The sequence below is a fragment of the Canis aureus genome, chromosome 5 (assembly GCF_053574225.1).
Source record: "Canis aureus isolate CA01 chromosome 5, VMU_Caureus_v.1.0, whole genome shotgun sequence".
Taxonomy (NCBI): domain Eukaryota; kingdom Metazoa; phylum Chordata; class Mammalia; order Carnivora; family Canidae; genus Canis; species Canis aureus.
The window spans coordinates 49,591,649-49,615,086 of NC_135615.1; the positions used below are offsets into that span (position 1 = coordinate 49,591,649).

At 34.1% G+C, this 23,438-nt stretch overlaps 1 protein-coding gene across 3 annotated transcripts in view; it reads left to right on the forward strand.

The window, feature by feature from the left end:
• The window catches only part of IPO11 (importin 11), a 201,413-nt gene that overhangs the window by 79,598 nt on the left and 98,377 nt on the right, over positions 1-23,438 (forward strand). For all 3 annotated transcript variants that reach the window (XR_013379936.1, XM_077897964.1, XM_077897963.1), the window contains exons 19-22: positions 806-922; positions 8,199-8,312; positions 13,987-14,102; positions 22,436-22,512. Coding sequence is in view for 2 of the 3 variants with exons in the window: in XM_077897964.1 (XP_077754090.1) it covers positions 806-922; positions 8,199-8,312; positions 13,987-14,102; positions 22,436-22,512 (424 nt within the window). In the remaining variant the exon portion in view is untranslated. The remainder of the gene's footprint in view (positions 1-805; positions 923-8,198; positions 8,313-13,986; positions 14,103-22,435; positions 22,513-23,438) is intronic.

The window sequence follows — 23,438 nt, forward strand, 5'->3', positions numbered from 1 at the left end:
AAAGAAGGAAGCTATATGATAATAAAATGTCTATCTGTATTTCTTGTGTAGGTCATATATGGAGGTTTTTCATTAGTAAAGCAGGGTTTTTATTATGTAGGTATTTTTGGATGAAATAAGTATGTTTTAGAAATCTTAAAAGTGAACTAAATATCTGAAAGATCACATGTTTGTTTTATGTAAATATCTAGCATCCTGTGATTTGTTAATTCCTATTATAATTTTGTAATATAGGAGTTAATAGCCAGGCATAGGATATTTATTTCTTAATAATAACCATCATCCTTTGAATAATAAATACATGTGTACAGAAATTGATATCCCTGTGCAGCATATGGTAAGGGCCACATAGAGAATTGGTATTCGAGTATAGTTATTGATACTCCTTTTGCAAGGGACTTTGCAAAACAAAACATTCTGTGATTGACAACGGGAATGTATGGAAGGCCAAAGATAAGAAAGACACTGTTAGCAGTTTAGTTAGTGGTATGAAATGTAAACACAGAGTTTAGATACAGTCTTCTGAAAACATTATTCAGTTTGTGGATGAATTAAGTTTTATTTTATTTTATTTTTTTTTATGAATTAAGTTTTAAAATGGATCCATTGAGCAGTAATAAAAAAGAATCACTATTCTAAATATTGACAACTTGAACAATTTGAAATTACATAAGTAATGCTGAGGTTTTGTTTGCTCATCTTTTATTTGTTGCTTTGACATTATGACTTAATTTTATTTCTTATTCCTATTTGTGAAGATACTAGTTTCTATTCTGACCCTCTTTTTTTCCCTGTTTACCTGCAGTATTTGGAAACCATGTTCACACTACTTTTTCAACTACTGCAGCAAGTTACAGAATGTGACACAAAGATGCATGTTTTGCATGTGCTTTCTTGTGTGATTGAAAGAGTCAACATACAGGTAAATTTGTTGTAAAACATTAAATGTCAGAGAAGTGAGTGTAGAGTATATGTAGAATGCATATGTAGAGTATATTTTTGCTTTATGTACATTGTTTAAATGTTAAAACACGCATTAAAATCCTTATAAACTATATGGTTCCGATTTCAGTTATAATGACATGTGTACTTGAGTTTTAAAAAAATGACTTGAGAAAATTAAAATTTTAAATTTAAAAAATAGGATCAGTAATGTAGAAGTATTAAAGCAGAATTTTATCTCTTAGTAGATCCAATTTATATTTAATAATACTTCTTAAAATTCAAGGTGTTTGAGGACATAGCCACACATGTGTCAGCAAATGCAAATATTCTCAGAGGGTGATTATTTTTACCTTCAAAATTAAATGTGTTTTGCAGTTTGGTCTACATTATGTACATGTTTAGTTTAATATAAAAATGACATGTAAGGTCTTCAGCAGTTACATTATTATTTAAATTATTCAGCTTCTCTGTCTCGTATTTGTGTGAAAACTTGGTAATCCAAGAAACTATCCTATAATTATCCTAGTAATTTCTCATATCCTAGTTTACCACTTCATCCTTGCTTGAAAAGTAGTGCAGTAAATCTGTGAGATATTAGGGAAAGACAACTGAGTTCATCTACACAGATTTGGAGTTTATTCCTGGGTCATATAGTGAATTCTGATACCTTGAGCTGGCAACTGATGAGAATTGCTATAATTTCTAAATAATGACAAGTTAAAAACATCTGTGCTAAGTAATTTGCATATATTTCTTACGTAATCCTGACAAAAACCTTTGGGTGAGGGTTGGAATTTATTATCTCAGTTTGAGATTTTTAAGGAATTTCTTAAAGTACATACATCTTAGTAGTATTACTGGTATTTACAGTCAACATGCAACCTCAGCAGCAGTTTTTTAAAATTCAGTTAACATATATTATTGGTTTCAGAGGTAGAGTTCATTGATTCATCAGTTGCCTCTTACATCCTGTGCTCATTACATCCTAGTGCTCATTACATCCCGTGCCCTCCTTAATGCCCATCACCCAGTTACCCCATCCCCCTACCCTCTCCCCTCCATTGAGACCCTCAGTTTGTTTCCTATGATTAAGAGTCTCTTATGGTTTGTCTCCCTTTCTCATTTTGTATTGTTTTATTTTTCCTCCCTTCCCCTATGATCCTCTGGTTGTTTCTTAAGTTCCACATAATGAGTGAAATCAAATGATAATTGTTTTTGTCTGATCGTCTTATTTCACTTAGCATAATATCCCCTAGTTGAATCCATGTCATTGTAAATGGCAAGATTTCATTCTTTTTGATGGCTGAGTAGTATTCCATTATAGATACATATACTGCATCTTCTTTATCCATTCATCTGTGGATGGACATCTGGGTTTTTTCCATAGTTGGGTATTGTGGACATTGCTGTTATAAATATTGGGGTGCAGACTATATTTGTATCTTTGAGTAAATACCTAGTAGTACAGTCCCTGGGTTGTAGGGTAACTGTATTTTTGACTTTTTGAGGAACTTCCATACTGTTTTCCAGAGTGTCTATACCAGCTTGTATTCCTACTAGCAGCGTAAGAGGGTTCCCCTTTCTCCACATCCTCGCCAACACTTTTTGTTTCCTTGTTTATTTTAGCCATTCTGACTAGTGTGAGGTGATATTTCATGTAGTTTTGATTGGTAGTTCCCTGTTGCATTTTTTCATGTGTCTCTTGGCCATTTATATGTCTTTGGAGAACTATCTATTGATGTCTTCTGCCCATTTCTTGACTGGATTATTTGTTCTTTGGGTGTTGAGTTTGGTAAGTTCTTTGTACAGTATGGATATTTAACCATTTATCTGATAAAATATTTGCAAAAATCTTGTCCCATTCTGTAGGTTGTCTTTTGGTTTTGTCGACTGTTTCCTTTTTCAGCTGCTCCAGTTTTGAGTCTCTGTCAGTTACTTGGAGCAGATATGGGTCTGAGTGTCCAAAAATAATACTAGCTTACAATTTTCTTAGCACTTGGGATTCTTATTACCTTATAGCATTTCATTTTGATATCGGCTTATAAAGAATTTTGAGAGATTTTGATCACAGAGATAGTTGAAATTCCTTTAAACTAATTTCAAGTGCCTGTCTCTGCTCTTTAGTTTCATTGGTCTTTAACTGTGTCCTTGTATATAAAATAATAAAGATAATTCTGAAATCACCTAACTCACAAGACTTCTTAACTATGAAGTTATTACAAATGCGCATTATTCTTTAGATCATTATACAGATGCAATCAGTTGTTTGTTTAAAAATTGATTATAGAGGGGGATCCCTGGGTGGCTCAGTGATTTGGCGCCTGCATGGAGCCTGCTTCTCCCTCTGCCTGTCTCTCTCTCTGTTTCTCATGAATATATGAATGGAATCTTTTTAAAAAAATTAATTATAGAAACAAAGTTTGGCCACTTTTTATAATCTTATTTAGATATCATCTGGCAAATGAGAATATTAAAGATTTCTTTTTATGGAAATGAATTTTCTTACCTACATCTTCCTAAATCTCTAAATCTTTTTATCCTAGGTTGAAATTCCTCATGCTTAATAAGTGTAGAAGTACTTTTGTGCTATTATCCATATGCACCTTTCAGAACACCAATAGCCTAAGCAACTTAGGTGACTCTGTCATCAGTAAATAATGAGACATCAGTAAATAATCAGTAAATAATTGTCCAGTAGTAGTTTGTGTTTTCAGAAGTCAGGTAGGAAATGGTTATGAAAAATATTTTCAGTAGTCTGATTCTTGAATTTTCCTATGTTAACCTTTGAACAGCCCCATGATTTATATATCTTTCACCTATGCTTCATATGCTAAATTTGATTTTTGTTCATTAGGTTGTAAATAGGTTGACCCATCTTATATCAGTGAGATGACACATAGGGTTTAATTGTTAAGTTTCGAAGAAGCCATCATCTTCATACTGTAAATTATAATTATTTAAAGGTTATATTTTCTCTGCTTTTTGAAAAAGTAGTCAAAAACTTACAATTAATTATTCCATTGCAGCGATCCCAAAAATACATAGAAAAAATAAGCAATCATTGAGCTTGGGTCTCAGGCAGACAATCTCTAAACTTACGCATTTCTGAAGAAAAGGAAAAAAATTTTTTTTTTTTACAAAGGACAAAATTAAAGGGCCTGTGTGAAATATTAAATATTCTGTCTAAATTAGGTCAGGGGATCCCTGGGTGGCTCAGTGGTTTAGTGCCAGCCTTTGGCCCAGGGCGTGATCCTGGAGTCCCATGTCGGGCTTCTTGCATGGAGCCTGCTTCTTCTTCTGCCTATGTTTCTGCCTCTCTCTCTCTCTCTCTCTCTCTGTCTCTCATGACTAAATAAAGTCTTAAATAAATAAATAAATTAGGTCAAAATGATAAGGTGTCATTGAATATTTACTTCTTAAAATCCTCCTGTGGATGGAGCCCTTGTTAAAACACTTGTTAGGCTTTCACCTACTTGATTTTCATATTTACAGTAACGTGTTACAAAGGAAAGTAGATGCCTCCCTCCCTCTTTGTGATGAACTAACTCCTAAGACTGTGCTTCTCATAGTATCCACCCTGCATTCTTTTTTCTTTTTGAATAGAGAGGCCAAAAGATGAGTGCGTGTAGTATACTTTCTGATTTTTTAGTATACTTTCTGATTTTTTTTCTTTTATAAGGTTGCTATTACTTAGCCTGATGTCTAGAAAACATTCATAATTCCATGTGTTTTTTTTTTTTTTTTAGATGTTGAGCAAATAATTACTATTGGCCTACTGAAAAAACCTGTGCACTGTAATCATTTTCAGGATTGTGTATGGGCAGTATTTTTTTTTTACATATCTTTTCAGTGAAATACTCAGATGTACAGAAAAGTTGCAGTAAATCAACACCCATGTATCTTTCACCTTGTTTTCTCAGTTATTAACATACTATATTGCTGTTTTTAAAATTTGTGTGCATATAGAAATGATTGTTATTGTTAAACCATTTGAATTTTAGTTTTGAGCATCATGGCACTTTACTCCAAAATATTAGACCTCTCCTCTTCTTAACCATAACCATGATTAGATTCAGGGAACTTAATATTAACGTGGTACTGTTGTTGTTGTTGTTTTTTTAATGTAGTACTGTTATCTAATATCAAGTCCATATCAGATTTCCTCAGTTGTTGCAATGATGTATTTTTTAACCTCTTCCCTTTTAGCCTAAGGGAATGTGTTTGGCTCTTCTGTCATCTGCTAATCTGCTGCCTGTGCCCCCGTTTTTGGGGGATGTCTTTTGCAACAGTAACTGGGTGATTATTGAAATTCTGTTTTTGGGGCAGCCCCGGTGGCGCAGCGGTTTAGCGCCGCCTGCAGCCCAGCGTGTGATCCTGGAGACCCTGGATCGAGTCCCACGTCGGGCTCTCTGCATGGAGCCTGCTTCTCCCTCTGCCTGTGTCTTTGCCTCTCTCTCTCTGTGTCTCTATGAATACATAAATAAAATATTAAAAAAAAAAAAAAGAAATTCTGTTTTTGAAGCATTTATTTTAATTTAGAACATCATAAATTCCAATGTACATCTAGATTTGGGTTGTAGCTATTTCATGACTTTCAAATGTACCTGGGTTCTTTGCTTTTAATACATACATACCTTATCTATAATAAATAGCATATGCTCCCTTTGTGCCTTTCCTTAGAGAGTGTTCCTACTTGTATATCAAAACCAAAATTGGTTTATTTTTTATGGTAGTAGAATATGCTGTTATATACTACTTATAGTTAAGTATGAATGAGTTAGGTCCTTTGAAACCTGTGGGTTTTTTTTTTTTTTCATACGAATTGGTCTGCTTTTATAAACTAATTGGAGTGATCTTTTTTTTTTTAATTTTTATTTATTTATGATAGTCACACAGAGAGAGAGAGAGAGAGAGGCAGAGACATAGGCAGAGGGAGAAGCAGGCTCCATGCACCGGGAGCCCGACGTGGGATTCGATCCCGGGTCTCCAGGATCGCACCCTGGGCCAAAGGCAGGCGCTAAACTGCTGCGTCACCCAGGGATCCCAATTGGAGTGATCTTTTTTTTTTTTAATTTTTATTTATTTATAATAGTCACACAGAGAGAGAGAGAGAGGCAGAGACACAGGCAGAAGGAGAAGCAGGCTCCATGCACCGGGAGCCAGACGTGGGATTCGATCCCGGGTCTCCAGGATCGCACCCTGGGCCAAAGGCAGGCGCTAAACTGCTGCGTCACCCAGGGATCCCAATTGGAGTGATCTTTTTTTTTTTTTTTTTTTTTTTTAATTTTTATTTATTTATAATAGTCACACACAGAGAGAGAGAGAGGCAGAGACACAGGCAGAGGGAGAAGCAGGCTCCATGCACCGGGAGCCCGACGTGGGATTCGATCCCGGGTCTTCAGGATCACGCCCTGGGCCAAAGGCAGGCGCCAAACCGCTGCGCCACCCAGGGATCCCCCAATTGGAGTGATCTTAAAGATAGAGGGCATATAGCAAGATTAAGTTCTCAGTAAATAGTAGTATGACTCAAAATTTGAAAATAAGATGAAATATAACAGAGTCTCATTTTTTTCATGTTTATCTCACTGAAATATTTGGGCAAATATTTAATTTATTTGTAACCTCCCTCATGTCCCGTGGGTCAGGAAACTCTACACATTTTTTGCTACTGTTCTACTATATGATGGTTTTTTAAAAATATTTTATTTATTTATTCATGATAGAGAGGGAGAGAGGCAGAGATACAGGCAGAGGGAGAAGCAGGTTCCATGCCGGGAGCCCAATGCAGGACTCGATCCCGGGACTCCAGGACAGTGCCCTGGGCCAAAGGCAGGCGCTAAACCACTGGCCACCCAGGGATCCCCTATATGATGATATTTATTTGTTTGTTTGTTTGTTTGTTTGTTTATTTATTTATTTATTTATTTATTTATTTATTTATTTAGACCTTATTCATTCATTTATTTATTTATTTATTTATTTAGACCTTATTCATTCATTCATGAGAGACCCATAGAGAGAGAGAGAGGCAGAGACACACAGGCAGGGGGAGAAGCAGGCTCCATGCAGGGAGCCCGACGTGGGACTCGATCCTGGGTCTACAAGATCACGCCCTGGGCTGAAGGCAGGCACTAAAATGCTGAGCCACCCGGGCTGCCCATGATGTTTTATAAGCAAAAAAGGGAAACTCACTTTTTCTGGTTTTTAAATTTTAATCCATGGGATTGAAATAGACATTACTGAAGTCATGAAAGTCTAGTATTTCTGTTTATCATGAAACTTACTCTTGTCAGTGCAATTCCAAATACAGTAACCAAAAACTGAGACGTTGGAACACTGTCTAGCTTCAGTGTAGATCCGTTTTATTTTCTAAGAAACTCTCCATCATAGCACATTATGTCACGTATTTTTAAAACTGGTTAGCCTAATCCATATGATCTCAACAGTTGTATCTCTCTTTTTTTTTTTTTTTTTAAAGATTTTCTTTATTTATTCATGAGAGAGAAACAGAGAGAGAGAGAGAGAGAGAGAGAGAGAGGCAGAGACACAGGCAGAGGGAGAAGCAGGCTCCACCCAGGGAGCCCGATGTGAGACTCGATCCCGGGTCTCCAGGATCACACCCTGGGCCGAAGGCAGGCGCCAAACCGCTGAGCCACCCAGGCTGCCCAACAGTTGTATCTCTTAAAAAGGATTTTGTTCGATGTTTGCACTATACCTCATGTCCATTTATCATTATACTTTATCATTATACTTATGTTTTCTCATTGTAAGGGTTTGTATGTCTATCTTTGTATTCTTTCTGGTACCTTGTTCTCAGGGCTTGATTCTGGAAGATGCCATCAGATAATTGTTGAATGTATGATTAAATGCTGACTTTTTAAAACAGTGTAATTTCTTGTTAGGTAAGCTGTTTTTATTAAAAAAAGAACCAGGATATAGCAGCATTTTCTGTTAAGTTCTAGATAATTGGCTATATTATGTTGCTTTCCTATATTTTATTTCATGTAGTAAATTTGGTATTTATTTAAAATTCTTTAAAATATTTACTGTAGGGCTTTATGTCTCTCTGTAATATCTGATTTATCTTTAAAAAGATAATATGCATAAAAAAGATATATGCATAATACATTTCATCTAGTAGATATTCAATATTTCCTGCCTGGGACTTAATAGTGGTGTGTGAGTGTTCCTTGAAGGAGATTGCCTTCTTTCCTAATACAATTCTTTTGCTTCCCCTGCTTCTGTTGTGATAGATTCGACCATATGTAGGATGTCTGGTACAATATTTGCCTCTTCTTTGGAAGCAAAGTGAAGAGCACAATATGTTGAGATGTGCTATCCTGACAACACTTATTCATCTTGTTCAGGTAAGTTACTTTCCAGTTTCTTAATTTAATACTTATACATTTTTTAATTGAAGTCTGATTAACACACAATGTTAGTTTCCAGGTGTACAACATAGTGATTTGACAATCCCGTACATTCTTCAGAGCTCACCACAATAAGTTTACCATTTGTCACCAAAAACTATTACTCCAGTATTGTTGACTATATTTCCTATGCTGTACTTCTAATCTCTGGGACCTATTTATTTTATAAGTGGAAGTCTGTACCTTGTAATCCCTTTTTCATATTTCACTGATCCTCTTACTCACCTTGCCTCTGACAATCACCAGTTCTCTGTACTTAAGATACCAGAGTTTTTGGCCTTTTCTTTTTTCTTTCTAAAGTGTTTTTATTGTTCTCATGTGATTTATTTTAATGTAGTGAAAGGTCTCTCACTTTATGTCTTTTTTGTGTGTGTTCTAAACAATTTTAAAAACTTCTTTTTTTTTTTTTTTTTAAGATTTTATTTATTTATTCATGACAGGGAGAGAGAGAGAGAGATAGAGGGGCAGAGACACAGGCAGAGGGAGAAGCAGGCTCCACACAGGGAGCCAGATGGCAGGACTCAATCCCGGGACTCCAGGATCACACCCTGGGTCAAAGGCAGACCCTAAACCTAGCTGAGACACCCAGGGATCCCCAAAACTGCTTCTTTTTTGTTAACTTTGGTCATTTCTTTGACATCTGGAAAATACTCTCCACTTTTTAAAGATGTTTTCTTTCATTAGATGTAGTGGTCTCCCATGCTGATAAACTCATGATTTGTGTAGTCCATTGTACTTTCCATTCACTTTCCTTGGTATTCAGGGCTTTTCTGAATAAATTTACTCTCCATTTTCACTCTTTTTTTGTGTGTGATTTAATAAAAAAAATTTCCCTTTCATCACTTGGAAAGGTAGGGAACAGAAGACTTACTTTTGAGGGAAGCATTGACTATGATTTTAGGCATCTTGACTTTGAAGTATTTGGGTTAGGCATCAGGTAGAGACAAATCTAAAATTTCAGAGTGAAGAGGACTGTGTAGTTATCATTTGAACTGCTCTAGTGAATTATATTCTGATAGTGAGAAGATAGGGAAGAGCTTAATGCCAAGTCTGAGAATGTCTGGATCCAGGTATGCTTAGCTGATTTTTATTGGCTTTGCTCCAAAATATGATAGATTTTCCTATAGGGATATCTCTAAATTAGTAGTTATTATTCTGCAATTTTCTAATAACAAGTTAAAAATTAGGGAGAAAACATTTTAATATTAGTTTATAAAAAACCTTTCTCAGGTACCCTAACACTTTTTTTTGAAATGTAAATTTTTTTCTTTCTGTAAATATTTGTGGATGAATTTTACAGTTACAAATTCCTACTCAAGGCAGTTTCAGATAGTTGAATAATGATATAAAAAAAATTTTTTTAAAGATTTTTATTTATTCATGAGAGACACAGAGAGAGAGGCAGAGTCATAGGTAGAGGTAGAAGCAGGCTCCCTGCAGGAAGCCCAGTGCGGGACTTGATCCTGGAACTCTGGGACCATGCCCTGAGCCAAATGCAGACGTTCAACCACTGAGCCACCCAGGTGTCCCACAAAATTTTTTTTAAAGCACTTTCTCTTTTAATAACTGTCTCGTGTAGCATCTCTTACTATCTACCATTTAATTCTTATAATCTTCTGTGAAGGTAATGTCCCTTTTACAGATGAGGATACAAAGGCTAGGAAAAGGTTACTGACTACCCTAAGATTGGTTTCATAAGTAACAGAACTATAGTGTTCCCACATCTTTTGTATTATATCTCTGCCGAATGTGTTTTTAGACTCAGTTTGAGAGTTTTATGAGGGAGGTATGAAAAAGGAAAACAGCATCTCTGGTCTCCTTAGGCAGTGTCCTGTCAGGAAAGTCTTAGGAACCCAGAGTAACTTGTAGGGGAATGTTTGGAGTATTTAGGGCCGTTTCCTTTAGATCGGGGGGTAGGGTTCCAGCCAAGTCGTCATTTACCCTTCTTGGAGAAAGCATGCAAAGTTCAATGTTAAAGTTGAGACTAGCTTAAAAATGTGTTTTTCAGTCATTTGAGAAGATCATACTATGGGTATTGTTAAGCTTCATTTCGTAGAAAACACTTCCATCTTTGGGCTTTTAAATCCTAACAGGGAGATATTAGTGTACTTACATGTTTCTGTTTTCATTTCATAAGTTCTGGGAACCCAGACTAATAGTCTCTGACTAAAAAGATTATCTATTGATCCTTGCTTTTGTTACTATTATTATTTTTTAGCCTATGAAAAATTTGAAGCGTATACAGAAAAGGGAAGAACAATATAATTAGCCCTTAGGTAACCATCACCCAACTTCAAGAACCATCAGCATTTTGTCTATCTAAATTTAAGGCACTAAAACTGATTGAGAGGGTTGAAAATGAATGGGAAACTTACTGTAAATTTTTCCTTAAGGATGTAATCTACCTGGGTTGTTTTGTAAGGAATGATCCATGTTTTTGAGGTCTTTCCTCAATAAAAGATCTTTCAGTTTTCCGCCTCTGTTTCAGTTCTCTGTTTTTATATGGTATCTCTGCTTTGACTACCTAGTGTCTCTGTCTTGAGAGCATTTGCTTTTACTTTACCAGAGGATCTTATAGGGCCAGCAGTTTGCTTGTGGACTTGCATGAGATCTTGCCATCAAGCTGCTTTATGAACACTTACTAGAGGCCCTCTTAGTTTTAATACCTGACCTTTAACTTCCGCCTTCCCCGAGTACATGGTGCTACCAATTTTTGATTCTTTGGGAGTTTCTGTAACATAAATCGGGTTGCTTCTTGCAGTTATTTTACTGCTGGCTTCAAGCTTTGGTTTTACTTGATTTTCCGAGTTTGCTAAAGTCAGTTACCACTTGTCTTTTCAGCTTTTATCTTTTCTTATGCTATCTTTGTAATTCTTTCACCAGTTTTTGACAGAGAACAGTCATAAATACACACGTTAGAGCTGTCATCTTCCTCCAGATGTTTACATACTCCATTGTTTGGTATAGCTGGACCATAGCTTGGGTATAGGGACCTGGTCAGGAATACCAAAAGAAAATCTCCTGAAGTTCAGAACAAGGAGTGTTATTGTTATTTTTATTTTATTTTATTTTATTTTATTTTATTTTATTTTATTATTTTATTTATTTTTATTTATTTTTTATTTATTTTTGGAAAGGTAATCAGGGTGCCTTTGGGGGCATTGTTTGGGATGGAGTAAAACTAAGGTCAAGGAAAGTAGTTGGCAGACTTTCTGTTAACCATTGAAGAGATGATACAGATCTGAAGTAAAAGCCATAGAAAGAAGGGAAAAGACCTGAAATATTAAGACATCTTAGAGAAAATGAATGATTATTTAGATGTTGATTGAGTAGGAAGAAAAACCCAGAATGTGGTTGAGATACCACTTATCACCAAGTAGATGGTGGTTCAAGTCACTTGAGTTTGGAAATGCAGGGGGAGGAACCAGTTTTAGGAAGACAATGAGTTGGTTCAGTCGTCATCCTAAGAGTCTAAGCAGGCTTCTGGGTAGTGATGACCTGTAGTTATTCACTGTGTCTGGAGTTCAGAGATTGGGGGTTGGAGATAGTTGATTTGGACATTTTCAGCATGCACATGGCCTAGGAGAAGATAGTCAAAAACAGTATGTTGGGAAATGCCAAGATTTAGGGGGTATTATTCTTTTTTATCCTTAACCTAAAAAAATAATAAGTATAAATTCACAGGCTATTACAAAGATAGTACAGAGTACCCTTGACCTCATTTTCCCTTTTGTCTTATGTAATTATAGTACAGTATGATTTCTACCCCTTGAAGCATTTCTGATAATTTTAGTAAGTGATGAATTTATTTTTGAGCTTTTATAGTATTGTAGACAATGTCCTATTGTGAATTATTTCATAGTGTTGCAGACAATATCTTGTAGTTAAAACTGTGGGCCAAGAGAATGTTTGAATTTATTTAAAGCTGAGTATCTGGGATTGGACACATTCTTTAGGCCATTAGACTACTAAGGTCTATGTTTTTGGGCTTTGACCGAGAGAGTCTGAAATGTTTAGCAGCTGCTTCCTTTTGTTTTTGTACAGCTGTCATCTTGTGCTTATTGGATGTGCACTAAAATGATGAATTCTAATTTTCCTAGGGAGTTTTAAATCTATTTGATAATCAAAATGAACTTGACTGGTTTATCTTAATGTTGTTTTTTTTTGTTGTTGTTCCATCAAAGATTGAAGTATAGTGACTGAAATTAAATTTTAAAATCTAATATACTACTTTGTTAATTGTGGCATTTTAATAATTCTCTTCCTTTAAAAAATATCTTTAATGAAGTCTTTCCACTGATTTTTATTTACAGGAAGGGCCAAACTTATTTAAGGATAAACTTTATGTATTTGCACTGAGATAGCTACCCCTACCTGATAAAGATTAAATCAGTATATATGTGACATTGGAAGATAAATATGTGTATATTTTGTTGCACTGTAATTTACCATAAACTATATTGATACTTGAATTATTTCCTAAATAAGGTGTTTGATACTTTTTTTGGTTTCCTTTCTGTGTTTATCAGAGATTATTAAGGATTAGAAATGGACTTTTTATCCATTTCGTTTTCTTTCAGAGTGCTTAGTGTGCTTCCCTGAGTCAACCTCTAAAGACAGTAATTAGGCAAACAAGAATTTAGGTAAAACCCCCTCTTCTTCCTCTGTCTGTGTTCTTGGGCCATTAATATTAGCAACAATTGTTCATTTATTTATTTATTTTTTTAAAAAAGATTTTATTTATTCATGGGAGACACAGAGAGAGAGAGAGGCAGAGACACAGACAGAGGGAGAAGCAGGCTCCATGCAGGGAGCCCGATGTGGGACTCGATCCTGGGTCTCCAGGATCACGCCCTCGGCTGAAGGCAGTGCTAAACCGCTGAGCCACTTGGTCTGCCCACAATTGTTCATTTAAAAAAAAAGAAAAAGCTTACAAAACCAAAGAAAGAATCTCTTCTTTTACCGTCTTCCAGCATCCTTTTCCCCTTCCCATATTTAAAGAGTGCTGATTTTTTCTGTATGCTCCCAAAAAACATTTTTATGGATATACTTCATATGCATGTAGGTAGATATTTTTTAAAAATTCTTGGGTATTGTGCAGTTGTTATTCACATACTTTTGTACCCTTTAAATCCAGTTAGTAATTATTTTCGAGATTGTTTTCACTCCATGCCTAATTCTTTTTCATTGACTACTCAGTATTCTAGAATATGAATGTACTGTGATAGTTATTTTACTGATGAACATTTTGATTGGGTTCATACAGAGATGACTTATAGAGTTTAATATAGCAGTATTAGTACTTCTTAAGTAGTCAGAGAGGGAAAAATATTTATATATGGAATCTCTTAAAACGAACAGATGTTTATAGCCTTGGTATATATGGTTTTATTACCATTAGGCAATTGAATGGTATTTTTTTGCTACTTGCTGTTCAATTGTAAATGAACTAACCTTGTTTTAGTAGTGCTATAGTTAGGACCATCCCAGAAAATCTGATGATTTATTTTTTAAAAGTTCGTTTTAGCACTTTTTTATATGATAGGTTATTTTTTGGTGGGGGTGGGATTTTAGAGTGTCTTATGTTAAGTTTTATTTATACTTCCCATAGGGATTAGGAGCAGACAGCAAGAACCTGTACCCTTTCCTGCTCCCAGTTATTCAACTGAGTACAGATGTTTCCCAGCCTCCACATGTTTATCTTCTGGAAGATGGTTTAGAATTATGGTAAGAGGAAAAATTTGATACCCTGGATTTTTTTTTTTCCCCGGCCTTCCGTACTTTCATGCCAGTAAAGCAGAGGTCATGTAACAGGGCTTACAAACTCAGCATTTGATAAGAAAAACATAAAATCACATTTCCTGAACTGGGTAACATAATAGCTCCATCTCTTCTTGGCAGTTGTCACTCAGTGTAGGCTCATAGAAGTCAAAGTTAAAAGCGGAAATTTTGGTAACAACTTGGCTGCATTTAATATTTGGGAATTTGAAATGTAAAATGGGGAGGGCCCAATAAATTTTCAGACTTAAAGTTGACTTAAAACTTGCAGCCTGTTAAATGGAATATTTTGCTGGGTGGCGGGTGTTGAGTTTTTCTGCCTCTTACTACTTTCCCTTGTATGTACCGAGATACTATACCTCAGCCCAAATGCTGAGGTTACTTAGTTTTGACTTGACTAATTATTTTACCAAGTGAATAATATGTTATGTTGAAAAGGAAAAAGGAAAACCTCTGTTTCTCAGGTAGCTCCACGCCACAGACCTGTATTCACTGACCACAACGTAAGGAACTGCGCTAGAAAATAGAAAATCCTTTTGCTTTACTAAGCTTATTTTACAGATAGCAGCAATTTTCTGCAGGTCCAAGTGTAAGAGAGGAAAGGCTTAAACATTGTAATATATAAACTATTAAAAGAAAAAAGAAAATCACAGAAATTAACCAGAGAAAAAATGAACATTTCTGGTTTCCTTTCCTCCCCCCTCTTCCTCCCTCCCTTCCTTCCTGTCTTAGTATTTTCTTAGATGTTTAGGAATGAACTTTTTTATTTTTATTTTTAGACATCGTCTTTGATGCAAATTAAAAATTAATGATCTGTAGCAGAATACTACATGAACAATTTTAAAACAGGTAGATAATTCTCAGGTTGGGTTTCTCATTTTCTGGGTTATGTTGTTTGAACTTTAATGATGGTTCAGTTGCAAATTAGCATGTGGAAAACTTTCATATTCATATATTTGTACAGGATGGATTACTGTAGATGGTTCAGTTGCAAATTAGCATGTGGAAAACTTTCATATTCATATATTTGTACAGGATGGATTACTGTAGATCAGATGTTGGCATACTTTTTCTATAAAGGAGCAGACAATAAATACTTTTGGCTTTCCAGGCTGTGTGATCTCTTATAACTATTCACCTCTGCTGTTATAGTGCCAGAACAGTCATAGCATGTAAGATGGTGTGCTCCAGTAAAAAAACATCATTTGCAGAAATAGAGTGTAGGTAGAATTTGACCCATTAGCCATAGTTTCCCAATCCCTACTCTAGATTACAAATTAAAACATTAGTCTCTGGCATACTTTTATAAACATGTAGATAATCTATGATGTTAATTATTAGAAAAACTAAAAACATTAGCTATAGTAATGAGATAGATTCAGATACTTGAGTGTATTAGTATATATTTATTAGTAGATTTAGTATATTAAGTTTATTAAAGGTCTATACATTTTTTAAGGATTACACAAACAGATAATAAAAGTACTTGCTCTATTAATAGTAATCTCTTTTTTTTTCCCTCAGCCTTTAGTTATATATAAACAAAATGAAATCATTAGAATACTTGTTTTCTTTATTTTGTTTTTTTGTTTTTTTGTTTTTTGGTTTTGGATTTTGTTTTGCTTTGGTCAAATTGCTTAATAGCTAAGATTCTTTACATTGAACTAGGGTACACATTCTTCATATATTTTTCTTAATGAGTTAGAACTCATCTTTAGAATTAGATATAGGTGCCAATCCAGTTATTATACCACTGTGTTAGGTGTGCAGTCATTGTCTGTGAGACAATGTTTTCTTATCTATAAAATGAAGTACAATTCCTACTTCACGTGGTTTTTGTGAGTATAAGATAATGTTTGTAAAGTGGTTAGCCCTTTGTATATGACACTGAAAGTCTAAGAAACATTGAGGTTGCCTACGACGGAAAGGGCAGGTATGGAACATTCTGCTACTAGCAGAATCCTGCGGAACATAAAACATTCCAAGGTCACATGAAAGATGGCAGAGAAGAGCTGTCTAGTGATAGAAGAGGAAAATCAAGCCAAGAGAGGAGAAGAGCTGTCTAGTGATAGAAGAGGAAAATCAAGCCAAGAGAGGAGACTATTTCCTGAGGAAGAGAGTGATTAGCTATGTCACATGTTGCTGATTGCCCTTGTCAGTAGTACAAAGAAGGAAATTTGGCCACATGGAGATGGTATGAGAAGTTTCAGTAATATAGTAAGAATAAGAATTGAAATGATTTAAGTACAAACTGTGAGCAGTGACAACTTCGGGAGCACTTACTATGAAGAGGAATGTAGAAATGGGGCAACAGTTGACTGGTGTGGGGGAGTGCAAGGTCTCGAGGGATGGATGAAGCTCAGGAGTGACATAATTGGAGGCAAGAAGGGACAGGATTTAGTGTATGTAGGGTTAAAAAAATTTTTTTTTAAAGATTTTATTTATTTATTTATGTGACACAGAGAGAGAGAGAGGCAGAGACATAGGCAGAGAGAGGAGCAGGCTCCACGCAGGGAGCCTGATGTGGGACTCGATCCTGGGACTCCAGGATTACACCCTGGGGCAAAAGCAGGCTCCTAACTCTGAGCCACCCAGGTGTCCCTTTTTTTTTTTTTTTTCCTAATAGCATTGGGAATACTTAACTCATTTTAACTGGAGGAGGAAGATGGAGTTTTGTTTTATAGTAGGATAAGACAGGTGTTCAATCAAATGGATTGTTTTCTCACCTCAAAGTGAAACATAGTCATCAGCATAGTGTTCTTGGTTAGAGTCGAAGTTTGTATAAGATACAAGGGATTTATGGAGAAAAAGATGTAAAATAGTTATTTTGGAGAATGGGAGTTTGAACTTATTAGGGATAATCAGTAGCAAGAGATGTTTGTGGTCCTATATATGAGGTGAAACTCTTCAGACTGATTATGTGGCTTTTTTCCCCTTCATATTTTCCCCTCTCTTGATCCAATGTGCTAGAGATTTGTCAATGTTACTAGTCTCTTAAAGAACCAACCTTTAGTTCTGATTCTTTTTGTTGTAGTCTTGCTTCCTATTAATATCTGCTCTTATATTTTTCATTTCTTCTCCCTACTTCAAGTTTTTGTTAATTGACCTACCTTGTGAGATTTAGCTCACAATTTTTATTCTTTTTATTCTTTTTATTCTTCTTTCCTAATATAAACATGTAATACTCTAAAATATTTTTAAACCGAATTTGAAAACCTGTATGAACAAACTTTGTGTTTTTTGGGGTTGTTTTTAAAGGAAGTAATATAAAGTAATAGATACTGGTCAACTTTAAGCATCAGCTATATACCATTAATTGTAATATGCTCTTCATCATTAAGAAAACAAACAAACTGATTTGATTGCTTTTGGCCCTCCATTTAGGAGATTTGACTCTTAAAAACGAAACCAAAAGCCTTTATCTTTAAAAAACTGACTTCCTGGAATAAATTTTTCCTGCTAGGGTGAATTTTACTTTTAACATGTCATACGAATCTATTTTCTGGTATTTTATCAGATTTTATTTTTTCCTTTAATTATAAATGAGTTGGATCGATAGTTCATATTGTGTATTATTGTCTGATTTCATATCAGTGTCATGTTTGTTTTACCAATTTACTCATGTTTAAGAGCTATTTTTTTCATACTGGAATGATCTCTACAATATAGTAGCTATTTGGATGATTTGAAAATTTAGTAATAAAGGGAACTGAAAATAGATTCATAGAATGACCTGAGGAGTCATTCAATTTGGTAATATTCCTAGGCTGTTTCTTAGTTGTTCATTTATACAAACTTCTTTGGGTTTTGATTTTTCATGTCTGTTAATTTTGGTACTTAATACCTTAAGATACTAATTTATATACTTTTATATATTTATTTATAAGTATATTTATATTTATATACTTATAAATAAGTATATAAACATATGTAAGTATATAAATTTTATAAATAAGTATATAAATATACTTATATATACTCACTATTTCTATTTGCAGTTTTTTGTTTTACCTCTTTTTAAAAAAAGTGCACTTATTAGATATTTTTGTTAATGTGAAAGAAGTACATGTTAGATTTTTATGAGTTCTGTGTTTCTGTCCTTTTATTGCTTTATTTCTATTTCAGATTTTTTATTTCCTACACTTAGCTGGGTATACTTTCTTAAAGCTCTTTTAAAAAGAAGGTTAATTACCTTTTTTGGTGCTAAAACATTTAAAGCTATGAATTTGTCTTGGATTCTGACTGCCTATTTCCCTTAAGTCCTGATAAATAATGTTCTGTTTTTTATTTTGGTGGTAGCTTATGGATTTTTGTCTTCTTTGACTCAGTCTCATTTTTTGCTGATACTAAAATATATGATTCAGGTTTGGATTTATTGCATTCTAAACATAACTCAGCACTTGTTCAATTTTTAAAAAATTAATAGGAAATTTAATGATTATAGACTTTGTTTTTGTAGCATATTCACATCAATAGTAATGATGATATCAAAGATGAAGACTTTATTCTAACTAGTAGGTTGTATAGTTCAAATCAATGTTTTACTTTTTAATCTTGACACTTATTTATTAAAATACCCATCTAGTTTCCTTTGTGTTAGTGTCCCTATTTATTTCTAGCATTCTTAATCTGTAACTTTTAAAAGATACTGTTTACTGCACAAAATTTTGGTATTTTTGTATATTGTTTAAAAGATTTAGTAAATATGGTATTTAAAATATTTTCATGAAGCATCCTGTGATGTATGCATGATTAACTTTACACCTTTTATTTACTTTGTATGTAAATTTTATATATTAATATTGTCATATGGTTTATTTTATTTAGGTTAGACTTAACTGTCTTTGTTTATTGTTTATATTTTAGTTTTTCTGTTTGAAATTTAGTTGTGTCTCCTCTACAGAGCAAATTTTTATATTTTGTATTTTAACTTAACCAAAGATGTTTTACCTCAAAAGAATTTTCATGCTTTTAAAAACATTTATTTGTTGGATTGATATACCTGTCTTTTTACTTGATGCTCTGTTTCCTGTACTTTTTGTGGAAGGGTGACAGTAATATTTACATTTCTCTAGTTAAAGATATTGGTACGTATAACTTTGTCTAATTATTCTTTGGAATAGTAATTTGTCTCTTTACTCTCCTGTAGTGCTTTGACTTTGTCTCTCTTCCTTTCTAAATCTTCATTTATTTAGTCTGGAGTTATATGCCATGTCATTTTATTTTTAAGTACTTTAAACTTTTCAAGACTTTTTTCCTTTTTTAAATAGTGTGGCTTATATTGTGGGAACCAGCATAGGCAGTGAGAGTGACAATGACCTGAATGGTCTTTTTACTAAGGTAATGACATGGGAGGTAAAAACTCATATGGAATCTTAATTTGGATCCAATGACAGTTTGAAAGATCTTCTGAGATTTAGAATATGCCCATCAATTTTTTTCTCACTGAAATATGACTGGATTGTGGGTGGTTTTTTTTTTTATTTTTACTTCATTGTTATTTTAAAGGTGAATAGGATAAAATTTTTAAAATCTTTTGTTTTATTCTTTATAAATGGAATCAAATCTTGTTCCTTGTTCCGAGTAAAGTGTCCAAAAATATCATTGCTTTTGTGGGAGGCACATTCTTCATTTTGGAGGTGGTTGGTTTCTTCTGTGCCCCTCTTCCTATTCCCATTTTTGGCATTTAAAGTTTGTGAAATACTTCATAGAAAATAATAGGAAAGTCATATTACTGGTAGCTATTTATAACTTACATAAAATGAAAATCCATTTCTTGTACCCTCATTAAGAAATGGGATAGTAAGAATGTCTTTGAAGCCCATGGAGTGACATATTTGTTGAATTCTTCTGTTTTCAGTTCAGGGATGACCCACTGTACCAATTTTTTTGTTTTCATTCTTTTGATTTTCTTTCTTGTATTTTAATGTATTTAAAATTACGTGCGTGTATGTGTGTCTCTAAACAATATATTTTACTTCATATAAATTTTATAGTATGTGTTTAACTTGCTTATTTATTTACTTTTTGCTCCCTGTTCTAAGATTCCTATATATTGATGAGTTTAAGGATGTGAATGTGACAATTCATTTACTCCTATACCATTTTGGTTGATGTTCAAATAATGCAACTGAACATTTTATACATGACCATGTATGCCTATGAAACCTTATTCACTAGGTCATTGGTATGTGTACATGTACATATTTCACATTTCCAGATAATTACTTTCCAAGTGATGATTCTATGTCCTCCTGCCAGCAGCGTGCAAGAGTTCTCACTGTTCTATAGCTTTGCCAAAACCTATTATGTCAGATTTGGGAAGTTTTGCTAATTTGTTAGGGGTAAAATTGTACCTTGCTTTGCTTATAACTTATTTTATTTTTTTATTACTAGTTCAGTTCAGTATCTTTTTATATTTTTTATGGTCAGGTTTATTGATAATTTTTGGATGGATCCTCTTTGGAATGTTTCTTCATATGCTGTCTACATTTGTCTCTTATTAACCTCTTGTGTATATTCCTTTGGGTACTGTTCCCTTTTCAGTTATATGCACTGGAAACAATCTTCTCCCAGTATGTGTCTTACGTTTTGACTTTTGAGGCATCTTTTGGTGCACGGTGATTGTTAACTTTAACCTACTCATGTTTATCTCTTTTTCTTTACTCTTTCTTTAACTAAAGCTATAAATATCTTCTGATATGTTACGCTTCTCATATAAATACTGGAATTAATTTCTGTATTTCGTGTGAGATAGAGGCTCAGTAGCTCACCACCAGTGATTGAATTATCCAGCCTTTTCTTAACCTCGGAGCTGGCTTTGTCATAAATGAGCAGGTCTGTTTCTTGTGCTATTCTGTTTGATATTAATTACATTTATTTTATAGTAAGTCATAAAAGATGATAAAAGAAGTGTTGTCCTCCCCGCCCACCCCCCATATGTTTTGTTTTCTTGACAAATACCTTGTTTATTCTTGGTCATTTGCCTTCCAAATCACTTTAGAAGTCAACTTTCCTAATTCCTAAGGAAAAGCCTTTGGGCATTTGAAGTTTTATTGATTCTGCAGAACAATTAATTAATTGATTGATTTAGATTTTATTTATTTATTCATGACAGAGAGAGAGAGAGAGAGACAGGCAGAGGGAGAAGCAGGCCCTGCGCAGGGAGCCTGACGTGGGACCCGATCCCGGGTCTCCAGGATCATACCCTGGGCCAAAGGCGGCACTAAACTGCTGGGCCACCAGGGCTGCCCAAAACAATTTAGAGAGAATTGACATGTTTATTATGCTGGATTTTTGTTATCATTGACTCTTATAATGAGATCTATTTAAGTCTTAAGTATTTGTTTTGATGTATAGAAATTGAGTTGATTTTTATAGTGTATTAATATATTCAGCAGCCTTGTTAAAGTCTCTTAATGATTAAAGTACTTTATTATGAATTCTTCCTCTCTTTTCTATCAGTCATATCTTCTGTGAATAAAGACTTTAACTTTTTCTTCTCACCCTTGTGTCTTCTGTTACTTTATTTGGCATATCATGTGAGGAGCTCTCCATACATAGACTCAATAGATGTGAAGGTAGACAAGGTAAAAAATAGAGGATATTTTTTGAGGTCTAATTCTGTGTTTTCAGAGAATTATTTCAAATGTCATCATTGGGTGTGATTTCTACAAGTATTTGATAGGAACTTTCTTACCAGAATAAGAATTTACTTTCTGTTTTTAACAAGATAAGAGTTTTGATAATGAATGTTAGATTTTTGGATAGGATCCCCTCCCATTCTTTTTTTGCAGCTGTTGTGACAATCATGTAATTGTTGTGAGGAGGTAAAGCAGCTGCACACCTCTGTGATAAACCATAACTCATATAATTTTTTTATACATTGATTCTTTCATATTTCCCAATATCTATTGAAAGGACACATGAATTACATGTGACAGAAAAATAAAAACAACAAAGCAACTTTTGTTTCTCCATGACCATAATCATGCTTTTGTTTTATCATTATAATTTTACAGTAAATATTTTAGCATGTAGTTCTTTCCCTTACTATCTTTATTGTGTATATAGAAATAATAATATGTGATTTGTAGATAGGTTTTTAATTTTGAAAAATTTGGTAATTTTTTTCCTGGAAAGGTAACTTTTATAACCTGCTGTATTGTCCATTTCTCTTTCTTCCTTTAGGTGGGACAATTTTTTAATAAGTTGTGTGGTTAATGATTAATGTATTTTTGGTGTTTATACAAAGACACTTAATCATCTGTTTTTCTTCCTAGGTTAGTGACTTTGGAAAACAGCCCATGTGTTACACCAGAGTTGCTTCGTATATTTCAGAATATGTCCCCACTTCTTGGTATGTGTGAAAGTATAAACACAACATCTCTTTTTTTTTTAATATTTTATTCATGGGAGACAGAAAGAGAGACTGAGAGGCAGAGAAACAGGCAGAGGGAGGAGCAGGCTCCACGCAAGGGAGCCTAATGCAGGACTCGATTTCGGGACTCCAGTATCATGCCCTGGATAACATGCGCTTCCTGAAGGCAGGCGCTAAACCACTGAGCCACCCAGGGATCCCCACAATATCGTTTTTGAATGCAGCCATAATTTGAAGCCTCATAGGTGACTTTAAATTATACCTTCCATTTTTACAGACATCCCTCATATTCACAAATAAGTGTAATAGTATTTTAATAGTTTTTATATGTGTTTCTATGTAACTTTTTAGAACCATTTTTGCCTATTAAAGAGTAAACACTGAATTTACCAAATAATTAAAAACAAAAGAATGTCTTTGGAAAACTAATTCCATATTAAGTTTGAACTTTGCCTGGTAAAATTTCTTGTTTCATAGCAGGTTCTGTAAGGTATTTGAAAGACTGTATATACTATGGTATTTTCTAGTTGTCTTAACAAAATGATTTTATGCTGTCAGTTGCTCAACAAATGTGCTCTGTAATATTTCTGGTTTAGTGAAGGCACCAACAAATGAGGACTATTAAATATTGGCAAATCATATTTATTAAGTATTCTGATGTATAGAGATGTAAAATTGTAAAGCATAATGTTCTTGAAACATTTTTGGCATGTGGAACGGGAGACGTAGGCATCACAGTAGGAGTGGGTCCTTAGTCTCTTTTTTGGCCACCTTGGATGAGATCTAATTAGTTAGTTTTTCTTTTTTCCCCAATCTGAACGTATTCTGATGATAATTAATACTAGACAATAAATTATTTTCTGTTTACATATTGCCTACCATTCACAAATATATAATATCTTACA